General features: G+C 44.5%; 1 protein-coding gene across 1 annotated transcript in view; it reads right to left on the reverse strand.

Moving 5' to 3' along the window:
• ARHGAP6 (Rho GTPase activating protein 6) overlaps positions 1-17,420 on the reverse strand; it is a gene marked incomplete at its 5' end in the record, with an annotated part of 482,519 nt that overhangs the window by 53,407 nt on the left and 411,692 nt on the right. The window contains one exon of the mRNA XM_080831214.1: positions 1,475-1,546. Within this exon, the coding sequence (XP_080687340.1) occupies positions 1,475-1,546 (72 nt within the window). The remainder of the gene's footprint in view (positions 1-1,474; positions 1,547-17,420) is intronic.

The raw sequence follows: 17,420 nt of genomic DNA on the forward strand, positions 1-17,420 counted from the left end.
CGGCAGCGAGAGGCACGGATCATTCACATTTTCAATCCCTTTCTCTAGTCCGAGGCATACACTTGAAATGTGTGGAGATATTCTGGTTGGGTGCGGTGCTACTGGCATCCAGTGGTAGCGGCCAGAGATGCCACTAACCATCTCACACGGTGAACAGGACGGCCTCCATAACAAAGAATTATCCAGTCTGGGGGCGCCTGGGTGGCTCAGTCGGTCAAGCAGCCGACTCTTGATTTCGACTCAGGTCATGATCTTGGGGCCCTGGGATGCAGCCCTGCGTGGTGCTCTGTGGTGGGTGGAGAAGCTGCTTGAGGATTTTCTCTCCCTCTCCTTCTGCCCCTCTTCCACTCATTCTCTCTCTGTCTCTCTCTCTCTCTCATGAATGCATAATTTTTTTAAAAAAAAGAATTATCTAGTCTAAAATGTCGATAGACCCAGGTTGAGAAATCATGCTCTAAGGGAAGTAAAACGTTGGCTCCCCATTCTTTCAAATTCTTTATCTCCTTTTAGTCCAAAGAACCAAATGTCATGACACTTTAGGCACAGTTCACGACACGGGCGCAGAGTCAGGGATCAATGGTGTGGACTAGGTCTTGCCCGGTACTGACCATAGTGCATTTATTTCTATACCTTCGGTTTGACTGCCTTTCATTATTTTGCAAGCAGAAATTCAATCATTATAGAAAAGAACTTCAAGGTGAGACATATGGCTCGGCTCACTCAACACTCATTCATTATGTCACATAAAACGGAAATACACTCACACAACCACACCACTCAGCAGTCATTTCATATGGGACCATACAAACAAGCCACAGAGAGTTGTGCTGCGCTAATGGGGCCCAGGTGTCCATTATGCAGGCTCAATGAATATTAGTTTAAAATGACCATAAATACCTCTGAAAGAGTGGCTAATGTGTCAGTTCCCTAAATAGACACAGAGGGGGACACAAACCAGTATGGAGAGAGTCAACAATTCCCAAAACATATAGGACAAAATAAGCATGCTGTGATTGGACAGAAAATTGCTGAGAATGGCCCATCTCCTGTAGCCCAAGAAGATGAGACTGTTTCTTTCCAGTAGTCATGGTAGGCGAATCCAAACTTTTTCTCATTCAACTAGCCCTGCCTAACGATCTGGCCTTGCCAGACAGCTGGTTAGCGTTAGAGATGCTGTCCATGGCTACTCAACCCAGGGTCTTCTTATGCGCTGCTGATTGGCCAGCATCATAATTGGAACCATAAACTTGGCCCAAGTCACACTTGCTCAAACCAGTTGAATTCATCAATTCAGTACAGGGCCACTCAAACACAAAAGAGTAGACCCAAACAGGCTTTAATGACATTCCATTGTAGAAATCCAGTTTGCATAATAGAGTCGAATGCATAAATCTATTCAATTCAAAAACTCCACCAAATTCAACCATTATGCTCCATGGAAGATGCCTCGGCTCTAGTTCCTTCTGTCCCTTACCTCTGTCTTTGTTTTTCTCCTTTCCTAGTGAATCCAGTTTCTTTCGCAAAGATTTCTTTCTCTTCTGTCCATCTGTAAGTATTAAAAGAAAGAAAAGTTGTAAACAGAAGCATACATGTGGTATCTTATACCATCAATACCTACATTTGAGCAAAAGCATGACTTCTCACTTACTCCGCTCCTAATTTGACATTTTAGGCAGAATAATGGCTCTGAAAATACACAGAAATCCCTGACTTGGATAGTACACACAACGAGAACCTTGACGTATGCTCTCAAATTTTGTTTCAATCGTGAAAGTACAGGAAACTTACCTCCCTCAGAATTAATTGAGTGTGGACACTTAGATATGTCTGCTGCTGCTATTAAATGGGTCGCTTCCTATTTTTCATATTTATGCAAACCAACGTCATCTTGAATCAAATCTCCACGAGAGGAAAGTCAACAGAACATATGATCTTGACATTTATAAGCTGGTAGAGTGTAACTGGATAAGGAGATGAATTTGGGAGTCTAGAGAAGTCAGATCTAACTATTGCTGCACCATTTACTAACTGTGTGACTTGGGACAAGTCTCAGCATCCTCCTCTATAAAATGGGAATCTCATGAGGTGGTTGTGAGATTTAATGAAACGGTGTACATCAAATGCCTCATGGGAACCCTGACTCATAGGCATGAATTCAGGTTTACTTTCTCTGTAGATCTCTGTGGCTGTACTGTAGTTTTATTAACCATTCCCCTACTAAATGGACATTTGGGTCATTTCGAAGTTTTCACTACAATAAGTAAAGGATATACCCTTCCAGCATCTTGTACTTGCAACAAACGTACGTAGCATGTCTGGCTAACTCTCCAAATAATAAAGATACTACTCATATCAGTAGGCAGCTGCAATCAAATTCCTGGGATGTCATCAGAAAACGTTGCCAGTCATCATGGCGAGAATGCGTTTCAAGATTACACAACCGTCAACCTAACGTGTGGGAGGCACACCTCGGGAATCCACACCGTGGTCAAGTAGGGGAAATGCAGCCCGTGCTGCAAGGAAACTTGGGTTTAAGAGGAGGATTTAGAATTTTTTTTTTTTAACAGGATACACTCAAAAGTGTCGTCCAGAAGGAGACTCAGCCCAATAAAATTTCAAAGCCAAATGCTGATATCAGGAAAAGACAGCATGCACATTCTTAACCAGAAATGAGCATTCCCAGGATCCTTGTGGGGCCGCAGATGTTCCCAATTCCTTCTCTCCGGATTTTTGGAGGCAAAAGATATCACAGTATAATCAACAGACACAGTCAATCCCTCTTCTTTCAAAAAGCAAAGAAATATTGCGAGAATGCCTCTCCTCCCACAAAATGGACAGAGTTCGTAAGAGCCTGCACCCTTGCAGCTATGAGGTTTGTACAGGGGGACAAGAGTAAGTCACTTGTAATGCGGTGAAGAGACAGCCACCTCTCACTATGGGTATGTTCTTATCTCCAGTGTCTAGATGATGATTACTTATATGGCCTACCCATAACTTATTATAAAATACATGACAATAAACATACTAACAACACAAGACTCAAAGCCATTCTCCAAACAGGACAGGACTTTTACTTTGTAACACTGTTCATCACTTCACACCTCCATGTGTCTCTGACTGTAACAAGGGTATATTTCTTTAACAACATTCTAGCATTCCTTCATTTTAATCGTTGACCCAAAAGAATAACCGAACTATATAGTAAAGGTAAAGAGACTTAGTTTTCATAACCAGTGGGCAGATCCTAAAATTCAAGCAAGTTGTCAAAGAACCAGCACACAGATAGATAGATAGATAGGGGACATTTTCTTCAAAGATAGGTTTTTTTTTTTTAACTTCTTTTTAAATGGAAGCTGTAGCATATATAAAGATGTGTATAACTACAAAGGTGCAGTTTAAATAAATAATAGGAGGCCAAATCCCACACCACAACAGCCAAGTTCAGAGGTAGACTACTGCTCATGCCCAAGCCCCCTGTGTGTCTCCCTCCCTCTCCCCCCAGGTGATCACTGCTCTGGTTTTTGCAATAATCAAGCATGTGTTTTTCTTTGTAGTTTTACCATCTACAGATGCATTTATAAAGAATACAGTTTGTTTTCCGACTTCTGGGTTCCCCCGATGGAGTCACACTGTAGGTATTCTCTCCTGCCTCTTTTATGTCATTCATCAACACTTCGGAAATTCATCCCGTGGAGGCGGGTGGCTGGGGATCACTCATTCAGGTGGCTCTATACTGCTTTCCAGTACGAATATACCACGGTTCACTGGAAATTTGAGTTGTTTCTAGCTTGAGACGCTCAGGACCAATGTTTTTGAGAAATGTCGTGCATGTCTTGCTATGTCCATGTCCAAGATCCTCTCTCAGACAGTGGTTCTAGGAATGTGGCTCTGGGACCACTGGCATCGGTAGTGCCTGGAAACTCTTTAGAGCTGCAAATTCTATGGTCCCACCCCAAAACTACTGACTCAAGAACTCTGGGGTGGGGTCCCACAATGTGTGCTTTCCCCAGCCCACCAGGGGCTAGTTCCCGCTGAAATCTAAGAACCACTGTTCTGGGAGAGACATGTACAAGCTGTGTAGTCAGGCTAGCACGTATGCAATGTTGGCCTCTACTAGGTAACATCAAACATTTTCCAGGTAGGTTCGCTCATTTGTATTCCCACCAGCATGAGAGTTCACATAATCCCACAAGGATAATGTGTACTTCAAATTCCAAGATTCCAAACAATATCTTGAAGCCTCCTTATAGGAAAAAAAAATGTGATCTTTGTGAATAGTGGCCTACAATTTTAAAAAATGCTTAGCTATTTACAACGGATACAAACGTTCTCTTTTTCACTTCATGAGACAGTCCTCACACTCACCCCAGGTCAGCATGGATAAGTGACCCTGGGCCACAGCACACCTGGCAAGTCTTGGAGTTTGCACTCCATCCTAGCCTCAAAGGAAGGTTCTAGGTTGTTTCTAATCTCCAGAAAATTCCTGCTGAGGGAAGTTTGAAAGAATGCCTTTTGGCACCACCTCCCTTAATTTTCCCAACCACAGCTGCCTCGTTGTTGACTTGGACCAGAAACCTAGACTCTCAGAGAAGGCAAACTGAAGGAGTTCACCGGCAGCGAGGGGAGCTCAGTTAAAAGGGAAGGGAAAAGGCTATAAAAGAGACACTTGGTGGCAGAACGGGAAGTGGCCCTTTAGAGACGGCACCTAACCACTAGACTTGAGTCTAGCGATGCTGGGGGCTGGTAACTCTTTGCTGGGAGGAAGTGTCCTGTGCACAGTAGGATATCTAGCAGCATCCCTGGGCTCAATTTCCGAGATGCCAGAGAGCCCACCCAGTCCCTGTGGGGACAACCAGTAATGTCTCTGGATGTCGCCAAATGTCCCGTGGGGACAAAATCACTCTGGTTGAGAAGCCCTGGTCTGTGCATAACTCTACCTAGAGGCCAGGTATAGGCGCAAACCATGTGACACCCAACTCCCGAAGAGTCACGTTCTCCCAGTTGTCACAATGCTTGACCCATACCCAATCTCAGTTTCCGTTTGAGGCAGAACAATAAAAAATGTTTATAAATTGTTGAGCTTTTACGTATCCGGTTAAATAATAATTTCTTTCAATTTGGAAAGAAATGCGAGTCTGCCTATGGCTATCTTTCTACAAGATTCCTGTCTACAGGTAGGGGAATAGAGCAGGCTCTTTGAGTAAACAGCCTTCCATTTCTGTGTGTGAAGCATCTCACCCTTGTTTAGGTCAGGTGCGGAACCGCATCTGATGATGAACCGTTGTCTGAATGGATGCATGAGCGTGTCTTTGGCAGGTGGGGAAGACTCAGGGGACACTAGTTCTTTTTTCTTTCTGTCTTTTGAGGACTAAACATGGTGGATGGAGAGACTTCCTGTCCAGCCCTCCACTGGCCAGAGCAAGGATCCAGGAGGAGATTACAGGAAGGCCGTTTTCTCAGCAAATGGAGCTGTTCAGCAATGGAATGAGCTGCCTCACCCCACCCCCCCCCAAAAGAAAGAAAAGAAAAGAAAAAAGAAAGCACTGCTCACAGTGGCTTCTGTCTCCGCTGCTCTTTCTGTCTTGAATCCCTCACTCTGGGGGAAGCCACATCATGAGCAGTGCTATGAAAAGGGCTATGCGGTGGGGACCTGGGGTCTCTAGCCAGCAGCCCTGCGAGTGGGCCGGGCCACTAATTCTCCTGCCCCCGTCCACCCTTCAGATGACTGCGGTCCCCGCTGAGCTTGACGGCAAACCCCACAGACCAGAACCTAAACCAGAGCAGCCAGGTTGTGATAGTCCTAGAAATTGTGTGAGATCAGAAATGTTTACCATTTTCAAAAACGAGAGAAAAGAAAAGAAAAACAAAAAAGATGCCCGGCCAAATGCATGGCTTATCGTAGATGGGATGTTGGGTCAGAGAAAGGATATTTCGTGGGGAAACTGGTAAAATCGGATCAAAGTCTGCAGTTTGGCTGATAGCAACGTATCGATATCGGTTCCTTTGTGGTGATAAGCGTACCAAGGTTACATGGGTACAAGGTCATTAAAGAAGACTGGCTGAGGGGTGTAAGGGAACTCTGTAACTGTCTTTATAACTTTTCTATAAATCTAAAATTATTCTAGAATAAAGCAGTGGTGGTGTTGCTTTACAAAACCCTTTCGCCCAGGCCTCATTTGTCACGCACGCGCGAAGGTAGAGGCTCTCACGGCTCAGTGGGGTCCTCTGAAACACACAGACCGTGGAGCTCAACTTCACGGCGAGAAGGTGACTCACAAGTCAGAGTTTCTGACCTGGCTGGAACTCCTGAAATAATCTTCCTACTCACATCTCCCTGATCTGGAAGAAACCAGGGGTCTGGGCCAACGTAAAGCATCTGTTACGCCTGCCATTCTGGTGTAGCATGTTTTCTGGAAAGGGAGTGGACAGATGAGAGGTTCGACCAGATTTGTTGTTATGGCGCTGGTGATGTCTTCATAGGCAGCTGCTTAGAGGGTCCCATGATCCCTCCTATTTCTTAGGTTCCCTAAATCCCTTTTCTGCGTAAGTTATCCAGACTCGTTGCTTGATTGTTTGCCTCCGAGAACACGGATACGTATATAAATCTGTTTCCTTTTCAAGTTCCCATGACTGTTCTGATGAACCAAAATACAGTGTTTAAATTATATGAATGAATGTGGATAAGGCGAGCTATACAATGGATGTGGATGTCTTATCAAAATGTTTACTAAAACTGTATTTTATCCCTCACTAAAACTCAAACTCATCCTTTAGTCTCCATCCACCTCCCCTTTTGAGGGCTCTCAAGCCACAGACTTCTAAACCGAAAGCAAGAAAAAGACTAAATCAGATACTTTCTTTCCAGTTTGGGACAGGAAGGTTTGTCAAGGAAGTTACGTTATTATTAGTGGTCCTGGCACCTGAGGGCCATTCCTTGTGCCCATACGCCATGTCTAGTGTTTTCCAGTGATTCATCTCAGTGGTATAAGTTCATCTGGTGTGTGTAAGTCAACACTGAAAACCTGGCAGGACTGATGACAAAACGCCAGACAAAGACCCATCCCAGGAAAAGGCGGCTGGGTAGGTTGGGGACAGTTGTTATTGCCATCGCCATTTTCAGTGGAATGGACTTGAAATTGTCCCTACTGCTTTGAGTTGCCTTTTCAAAGTCCATCTGGAGAAACAGAAGGGAGGGTAGTCCTGATACAAAGGGGGAGGTAGTTAGCAGGAAAGTGGACACCTCTACTTCTTGGCAGGAAATGCGGCAGCGAGCCAAGGATAGGGGACCCGATGTGACCAGTGCGATGCTCCAGTCTGAAAGCTGAACTGGGATTCACTGTAGAGGTTCAGGAGAGGAGCTGAAACAGCGTTCTGGCCTCGGTGTGCAAACAAATATTCTCTGTCCCCGGATACTGTGCCACAGAACATGACGGATCTCCTTGGTGTGGGAATACAATTTATACTATACAAGTTATCTGTTGAAGCAGCGTCGTCCCCCCGGAAAGCGGGCTCGTCCCCATACATGGATCCATCCCCGCTCCATCCATCCCTCCGCCCAACACCGATACAGCCCATGCTGTAGGGGAGACGGAGCCAGGCGCTATGAACCCAGGTGAACGGACACAGAGTTTAGTGCCAAAGACAGATACATGGAAAACTCACTAAAGCGAAATGAAGAAACATTTGAGTGGAGGCATCTAGCAAGTGGGAGGTCAGAAGCGAGAAGGCTGTCTCCAACTCTGCTTGGGAAGGCTAACGTTCATGTTCAGTCTTAAAGGACGAGGTGCGGCTTCTCAGGGGCCTTTGAATTTTGGTGGGGGTTCCCCCCACTAAATCACATGGTGACTATTTAGTCTAGGAGGTCCTTTCTTATCCTAAGCCTCTTATTCCTGGTAATCCAACCCTTTGTCAAGCAAGCATTCTACTGGGGGAAAAAAGATGAGAAGATTGTTAACCCCCATAGTTTCTTTAGTCGGATCTAGGGCTGAAGAGAGTGACAAGTTAGAATTCTGGAAGAAAACAATCTACATGGAAAACATTGCAAACAACGTACTCAAGCCCAAACGTGTCCCACTGTTTGGTCAAGTTTGGATCTCACTATATATTTTCTCATGTTTTAAGAAATCTTCCATGCTATAGACTGCTGGTTATTTAATCAAGTTCAAAGGTCAAAGTTTCCGTTTATATATCACCTTCTCTCTAGCAGTTCTTCCATTAACCTTGATTGTAATAGGAGGCAAGTAGAAACACGGCGATTGAGAAATTTTTCTTGGTGTGAACCCCAATGAATTAAGCATTGTTTCTTTAGCCTGCTAGCACCCTGTGGGTTAGATTTTTCAAAATCTGTTTCCAAAGTGTCTATGTTTCTCAGGGAAGAAAATATTTATGGCATTCTTAAGCAATACAGATGCCTCTCCTCAGAGCGGAGGCTCCACAAAGTACTTGTGAAATGTACTAATCCTCGCAGTTTACATGTTGAAGTGGTGGTGAAATTAGCAAAGCTGCGGTCAGAAAAGAAGAACATTCTGTGAGTCTCTCTCGCTGTTGTAAAGGGAGTCAGCTCTTGGAGGTCACCATGCTTCCCGTTAAATTAAATGCTAAGAAGCCTTCTCCGCTTTGTAGAAATTATTTTGGCAAAGTTATCTGTTCTGAAATTTTTCCTTAAGAGGAAATAAAAAACACCTTGTAGATTTTTGAGCCTCAAAGCAGGTGTTTTTCTATTACAGAAAATCATTGAGATATTTGATTTGTTGATCATGTCTTGTTATTCTATCAAAACGCAACGTAGGGAAGCTCATCACATGGCTGGGAGGCCATGGGTTTGAAAAGCTCAAGGATGGTTTCTCCTTAACCAGGCATTCTTGATAATCACTGCTTGCTGTAATAACCAGTCACGATCAAATTTTCTTTCGTCTTTCCAGGCATCCGAACTTGCACTTCTTACAGCATATTCCTTAAATCAAAAACAATGCTTTTAACTTAGCGTAGGTAGGCATTATATTTGCAGAGACAGAAGTTTCCAAATATCAGAGCAAGAGAAATGGCTTTTGGCAGGTCTTTTCCTTAAGCCATGTTTCTTTCCTGGAGCATAAGGGAAAGAAAGCAGGTAGGAAAACAAAAAGACAAAGATCACTTATCCCAAAGAAATGCCCTGGATTGTTAAGGAAATTAAACTCCAAATTAAAGAAGTTTCATCATTACTTGTTTTAAAGCCAAAGCTTGTAGTTCAAGTTGAAAAGGTAGGCAGACAAGGGTCTACACATGGTCTGATTTTTGATCAGCATAAGGGGCCAGTGCTACAGACTTTCTTTTGACAGCTGTTGTTTTATAGTGAACAAGTAAGAAGGGAATCAAATATCTTTAAGTCATAAACTTTAAGCCTTGGGAATGCTTCCAAATTTCTGCCAGTTGCTCCCATGAAAACAGCTCTCACAAAGCCAGTTACCGGACCAATGACGTAATTAGAGGGAAAGTATTAGGGTCTTCATCCTTTCCTTTTCCATCCTTGCTTTTGATTATTCTTTGGGACATGTGAAATAATTCTTCACAACACGGAAAACACTGTATAAATAAACGTGCTCTGATTGAATTCTAAATCCATTGCCTTCAATTTCTCACATATTTCCTGAGCCACAGATCTATGCCAAGGCCCATGCTAGACACCAAAGCAAATAAACGTGACCAAAGAATGGTTTCCTCCCTATTGCTTCTTTGCAATGACGGATGACATTGCCATCACGTATACCGATAGTTTCTAATCTAAACCCACCTTTACCCTACTATGTCCCCCACCAATTTTTTTCTTTCCCTGGTTTGCTAGGTGCTCACCCTCCTAGTGGTCACGCACGCAGCCTGGGGTGAGTACCCAGTCCAGGCTCAGGAAAGGAATCTGAGGTCAAACCAATTCCAGTGATTTTTTTCTGCTTGCCACTGTGGATTTGGGCACTGGCAGATGTTGCCATTCTGGGAATGGAGAAGGGAGGGAGGTCTACTGGGAAGCAGCGGGGAAACACTCCTCTATTGTTAAAAAGATACCTGATGAAGAGTCCCTACTTCTCTGCTTCTTTGTGCTGCTATAGAGGCTGGGATGTCGGGGGCTGCTGCAGTCATTTTGTGACGAGGGAAGCCAGCCAAAGAACAGAGTGACCCGCTGATGATGGCCAAGAAGACATTCCCGAGTCCTAAAAGTAGCCTACCTATGGGCTCCTTGTAAAGTAATATAATCAATCTCTTTATTATTTAAGCCACTTTGGGTTGGGTTTCTGTAATTTGCAGCCAAAGCATCTTAACAGTGGATAATCAAAAACTCTGCTGTGGGATGTGTTTTTCCACTTATATTAGCACCAGCCTTGACAGGTATTGCCAGGCATCCCTTAAAAAGACATCCCTGGAGAGGCGCCTTGGTGGCTCAGTGGGTTAAAGCCTCTGCCTTCGGCTCAGGTCATGATCCCAGGGTCCTGGGATCGAGCCCTGCATCGGGCTCTCTGCTCAGCAGGGAGCCTGCTTCCCTTCCTTCTCTCTCTGCCTACTTGTGCTCTCTGTCAAATAAATAAATAAAAATATTAAAAAAAAAGACATCCCTGGAAAGTCAGAATATTTATACATTGGGTGGGATCTACGATAAGGAGGGTAATTGAATTATAAGTGAATTATAAGTGAATATAATAGAATTATATTGTACAATATAATATGAATATAATATGGCTTATATTATATTTGAGTGTTTATAATAGAAATAAAATATATGTGTAATATATAACACTTAAGGGCACCTGGGCGGCTCAGTCAGTTATGCATCTATCTTCGGCTCGGGTCAGGATCTCAGGGTCCTGGGTTTAAGCCCTGCATCGGGCTCCCTTCTCAGCGGGCAGCCTGCTTCTCCCTCTCCTTCTGCCCCTCTCCCCTCCTCATGCTCTCCCTCGCTCTCTCTTTCTCTCAAATAAATAAATAAATAAATTCTTTTTAAAAAAGGCATAAACACAGATATCATCACTCAAAACATCGAGAGTTGCAAAGGTCTGATCATTAAAAAACACTTGCAAAATAAAGATAGCGAAGACATTGAAATGAAGAGAATGGTATGCTTGATCAACTACGTAGATAATAACTATAAATTACTATATCAAATTAATATTAATCTCTAAACTCAGAGGCCAACAAGCCGTTTCTGTAAAGGTCTAGACTGTAATTATTTTCAGCTTTGTGGGCCGTACGGTCTCCACCAAAACTATTCCACTCTTCTGCAGTAGCACTGAAACAACCTTAGACAATACAGCAACAAATGGGGGAGGCTGTGTTTTTTTTTTTAAAGATTTTATTTATTTATTTGACAGACAGAGATCACAAGTAGGCAGAGAGGCAAGCAGAGACGGGGGGAGAAGCAGGCTCCCCGCTGAGCAGAGAGCCCGATGCGGGGCTCGATCCCAGGACCCTGAGACCATGACCTGAGCTGAAGGCAGAGGCTTAACCCACTGAGCCACCCAGGCGCCCTGGGAGGCTGTGTTTTAATAAAACTTTATTTATAAAAATAGACAGTGGACTAGATTTGGCCTTTGGGCTGCAGTCTGTTCACTCCTATCTTAAGTGAAGACCCCTGAAACTACTTTTTCAGAGCTTTGCCTGTATAACAATTTTATAAACATCCACTAATTCAATTTGGAAATCATCCTGAGGACTTCATTTCAAATGATCTGGAAAGCCTGACTGGTTTGAAAGCACTTAGTATTTAATTCCAGTTAACACTCACTTGCCTTTGTTTCCCCCAGGGGAAACAAAGAAAAAGAGCAAAAATCGGAGCTCCTATTCATATTTCACGGATGAGACATTCTTTGTAATTATCAGGTTTACTTTTGGGTCATGATCCCAACAGAGAGAATAGTGTAGTCTTCAAACCCTTGAAAGGTGCCCGCGTTTTGCAGAAACTGCAGTGACAAAAGTGTTGTTCAAGATGCCAAAGCCTTGTGTAATGATAGTTGTCACTCCAACAAAGATATATAAATATGTGTATACGTGACCAGTAGGGACGGGACCTTGGATAGAAAACTATGGTCTGAGAACATAAAGGAAACCACTTATGACTACAAAGGCGCAGAGCCTATGGCTCGAAGAACCACTTGCCATCATGCGGGCTGGTCACTCAGCAGCAGAACAGAATCATACGGCAGCCTACATGGGAGAACTTGACATGGTCTAAGCCCGGGGGTGCGGAGGAGAGCATCCAAGAAGAAAATTACAGAGGAGCCTGCAGAGAAACTGCTCTGTCATTCCCAGCTTTTGCTGGGCTAGGTAGACGAGACAGCTCACATCTCCAAGTGTCACCAATGGTATCGTGGATAAATGCCATCCACTGTTCTTTCTTTCCATATAACTGATGGATCTGTGTTTTCTCTATTGACTGACTAGGAAATCCTAGAGGACATGGACTACCTTTGACATGATATTGTAGACTTCATTAACGGCTTCTACCTCTGGAGAAGCTAAAGCCCCACATATCTACCTCCTCCGGGCTGTATGCCTAGCTTGGTATTGAGAGAGAGAGAGAGAGAGAGAGAGAGATGGAGAGAGAGAGAGAGTGAGCAGTGAAGCAGCACAAGGAGGCCTCCTGGCTGGCCGTCCACAGTTGGGCTCTGGACCGAGAAGGGACTAGGTGCCTAGGCCAAGGTCAACCTTGGTTCCTTTCTGTGGCCCTATAGAAACAATGCCCCATCCACCTTCCCAGGGCCTGAGGAGCCAAAGCAAAGAAGAACTACAAGTTTTCCACCTGGACATTTTTGTTCTTTCCTTCCTGATTGTCCCTTCCTCTATTCCATCCTCCTTCCAAGACGGCATTATTCAAACTGTGGGTCACAAACCCTTAATGAATCTCAAGGAAAATTTAGTGGGTCATATGAGTGTGTTTTCAGAAAGGATAAAGAATCATATAGAAGAGGATAGGACAGAACATTAGAGACAACATTGAAGTGTATCTCTGATAAACATGAGCACCATTTGGTTCATGTGTTTCCTGGACTGAGGAGTAAAATGTATCCCTCACTGGTAGACGGTGGACAAAGAGTTTGAAACCTAGTGCTCTGAGACAGATGTGCATAAATCTGTGGTGCATTCCCACAAGAGGCTGCAAGCAAAACGGATTTTTCTTTTCTATGCAACAGTGCGGTAAAGGGCTTGGATCATGACATTAGTTGGCGACAGGAGGCCCAGGAGTTTTGTTTCATCTTGTTTGTTTGTTTGTTTTTTCCCCAAGAAAGGAGGAGATTCTGTGGTTGAAGACCACTCTAATGGTTCCAGGTGTGGTGGGCAGAATAACGGAGAAGCCCCGAATTTAGGGAAGCAGGTGAGGGACCTCTGGCTGTAGTTTAGATGAGACATAAGGATGAGCTGAGGGCAGATGCAAGACGAAGTGGTCTGGTGCTGACAACAATGATGACGGAGATGGGGACGGGGAACTCTCCCTGAGAGTGTGTACGGTTTCGGGAGATATGTGAAGCATCACCACGGTTCTTACTTCTTTTAAACTTCACATCAATCCTATGAGACCATCAACCAAAGTCAGAAACCGGGCACGGGGTGAAGTGACAGGGAAACACTCGTGTCTCAAAATCATTCCTGGGGCTCCTGGGGAAAAGGAGAGAAAGGCGTGGGCGATGCCCTTTAGAGAGTCAGGGAAGAGGAGAGGAAGGAGCTTCATTTGAAAGGAGAGGTGCCTGTGTGCGTTCATTCAGTTCCCGAAGATTTGCAGAGGGGCGGTGGAATCGGGCAGAGAAGTGGGTGGTTTACCTGGTGTTCCAGATTCAAAGAGAACTAAGACAGAGGCTGACCCTGGGGGAATCACAGTCCCCTGGGAGGCCTCAGCAAAGGTGAGTGTGGACACTTGAAAGACACACCTAGCTCGGCAGCTCACTCCACGGAGATCCGCATTGAGTGCCTCGAAGCCTAGTGGTCTGCCATTATTCTCTGATCGCCCTGTTGGGCGGCATTGACTTCCTTTCCACGTTTCCACCTCCAGGAGAGTTTGTGGATTTTACCCCCGTTCTCAATTTCATTTTTACTTACACAGAAGGCTTTGACAAACAATTCCAGCACATCGCCTCTCCCCCTGGACTCTGCCAGCAAGAATGATGTGGGAAGAGGGTAGTCAGATCTCCCGTCCAGGGCTGGCGCGTGAACACCCAAGCTCCGTTTCGTGTCCGTCAGGTTGCCCTTATTTTTTCAAATCAACACTTAAATCACAAACCACACTGAAATCACAAAGACACCTCGAGTGTTACCCCACCAAAAATACCATTTTCTTGATTTTCACCGAGTTGTTTACTTGGGTTTTACACCGGTGACAATGGTGAGGGACCATGTTACAAGGAAGCGGTATGATAGCCATTTGGAGGCATCAGGGTACTCTTTTATGAGACTATTGCCCACCTTTTCTGAGACCGTCAGCAATTGCTCAGCCCATGACACCATTCTCAAAATACATAAACCGAGCCTTTCTCGAATGTGCTATCGGAAATTGGCTGAATGACGCGGGGGGCGGGGGGAGCACTACAGACAACATGCGTTAAGCATTTCTGTCTTGTGGAACAACCATTTGGCTTCAAATACTTCATTTTTGACAGAACGAGGGGATGCCACAGCGCCCGCAGAAACATGCTTTTCTGACTGTGGCAGAAATCAGTCATTTCCTTTCATCTTAGCGTCGACAGCAAAGTTTTCCCGCTAGGGCCCGGAGAGTAAACACTTGAGCCCGTGAGACATAGGGGCTGGCACTGCTTAAGTCTGCCTTTGCTGCCTGAAAGCCCCAGAGACGAGACGTACGTGGAACGGTACACGACGGCGTCCCCGGGAGACTTCAGTCACAGAAAACAGTTGGGGAGCTGGGTGGGACCAGCAGGCCAGTGACTAACCCTCGCCTTAGACCATTTGTATTAAAAAGCTACCAGATTCATGTCAACTGAGCCTAACCCGCTATCTGATAGATAAGTAGTACTCTGTTGATGTGTTGTGAATGAATGAAAAGTTCACGCGGGCCTGAGGTGTTGTTGAATTTCGTGACCCCGCTCCCCGCATCTGTTTTCCTGGTTCTGCTACTCAGAATTGGGCCATTTACAGACTAGGAGGTCTGATTCCAAGGCCTGTGCTGAGAGCAGCCTTTGATCGGAAGGAAAAACATTCCACGGTTGTCTCCATGGGGGAAACTCAGGCTCACAGGGAAGTCACAGATAGCATCCCTCCCACCGAAAGACCTCCTGGTCGCTACCATCGAAGATTTCTCTAGGCTCTCTAGTCCCTTAAACCATTTCTAGACATGTGACTAGTTATAGAAATTCAGTAGTGGAATTTTTATTTAAGGAATTTAAATGCAACTAACTCTACAGATACTAAAACTATAATCTGAAAAAAAGTCCTTTTTTGGAACAGCTTAAGATTAGAAGGGATAGCGAATTAAGCTTATCAGCCATTTTATAAGGTTTACATAAGTATCAGTTTTTAGTTTACGTTGTCTCCTGGCTGAATGGATCTCGAGGAGGAGGAAGCGGTCACAAGACATGAGAAGCCTAGGGCCCCGAATAATTGCATGCGGTTGCCACCCTGCCTGGGACACATGTCTGAGTAAGAAACTTCTGTCATGCTAAGGCGCGGAGGGTTAGCCTACCTCAGCTAACACAAGGGTGTATCTGTGAGGTAAGATAGCCGAGCCATTTAAAAGTTAGCTGTTGCCCATTTGCCTTACAAGTTACCGTAAGAGTGGCCCCTACAATAGTATGAGAGTGTCCGTCTTCCCATCAAGTTTATCACCCAACTTCTGGAGCCATCCCAATCTAAGAGGGAAAAAAAACCCCTCCTTGGTGGTTCACTTGCATGTCTTTCGTACATAGGAGGGTGAGCACCTTTTTCAATATTTCTCAGCCATTTGTATTGCTTTTTCTGTGTGCTGCCCATAATTTGCATATATTTTAATTATTTGTCTTTTCCAGATTGATTTGTAATAAAGCTTTATACAGTACAGAAGTTAGCCTTCAGTTGGTCAAATGTGCTGTGAATTTCTATTTATTTTTTTGCCATACAGATGATTCTATCTTTTCTTCTTCAACATAGTGATACGTGTCATTCTCTTTCTTTACGTTTTCTGGGTAATGCCTTCTCCAATGTAAAAATATATAAATATCCACTTATGGTTTATTTCTGCACACTTACAGTTTCATTAAAAACATCCTCTAGGGGCGCCTGGGTGGCTCAGTGGGTTAAAGCCTCTGCCTTCGGCTCAGGTCATGATCTTGGGGTCCTGGGATCAAGCCCCGCATCGGGCTCTCTGCTGGCGGGGAGCCTGCTTCCCCCCCACCCCCACCTGCCTCTCTGCCTACTTGTGATCGCTGTCTGTCAAATAAATAAATAAAATCTTTAAAAAAAATCCTCTAATAATTCTTGCATATCAACTTACTTTGACGTAAGGACTAAGGTTAGAGTCCAACCTTTTCTCCTCAACGGTTGTCTCACTGTCACTAATACTTAGTAACAATCCATCATTTTCCCCTTGATCAAAAAAAAAGTAGTATTTATTAGTCATAAGTTGCTGTATTTATTTTTGCTCATTTCTGGGCTCTGCTGCTTTCTATTGATCTGCCCATGGGGCAGCAGCATAATACTCTTAATTGCTCTAGTCGTATGACATTTTAATAAATGGGTAGGGACACTCTCCACTTGACCTCTTTCTCAGATTTCCCCTGCCTACTCATACACAGTTATTCATCTAGATGTTTAGAACAATTTAGATGATCCGAAAGCAAACTGTTCTGGTGTGGTTTTTGGAATCACACTCAGTTTATAGCTCATCAATGACATAATTGACATCTTTGCTTTACTGATTCTTCTTATTCAAGAAAAATACAGACTTCTGTATTTATTCCTAACTCCTCTTCTTATCCAACTGAGATCCCACGGTCTGGAATTCTCATCACTCCCGTGGACGCTGTATTAACTAGTCTCCTACCACGTCTGCAACAAACAACCATCGACTTAGTGGCTTAAACAACTCAATTTTATCATTTGACATTTCTGGAGGTCAGAAGTCTGGAACAGGTCTCGCTGGGCTAAAATCAAGGCGCCAGCAGGCTTGTATCCCTTCCAGGGCTCTCAGGAGAATCCGTTCCCTCGCTCTGACTGTTCCTCCAACAGTCCTGGCTCTCTCAGACTCAGCCGTAGCTGGGAAAGTTTCTCTGCTTTCCAGTAACCCTGTACTGCTTAGCCTTGGCCATCCCAGATAAACCAGGATCCTCTTGCTATCTCAAGGACCTTAACTGATCACATCCGCAAAGATTTGGGGGCCTACGAGGGAACACTGGTGGGCTCCAGGGAGGAGGACGTGGCCATCTCTGGGAGTGCAGTTTTTTGCATACCACTGATGTCCTTACAATGGCCTTGTCCCTCTC

Source organism: Martes martes (assembly GCF_963455335.1).
Source record: "Martes martes genome assembly, chromosome: X".
In the NCBI taxonomy this organism is placed as follows: domain Eukaryota; kingdom Metazoa; phylum Chordata; class Mammalia; order Carnivora; family Mustelidae; genus Martes; species Martes martes.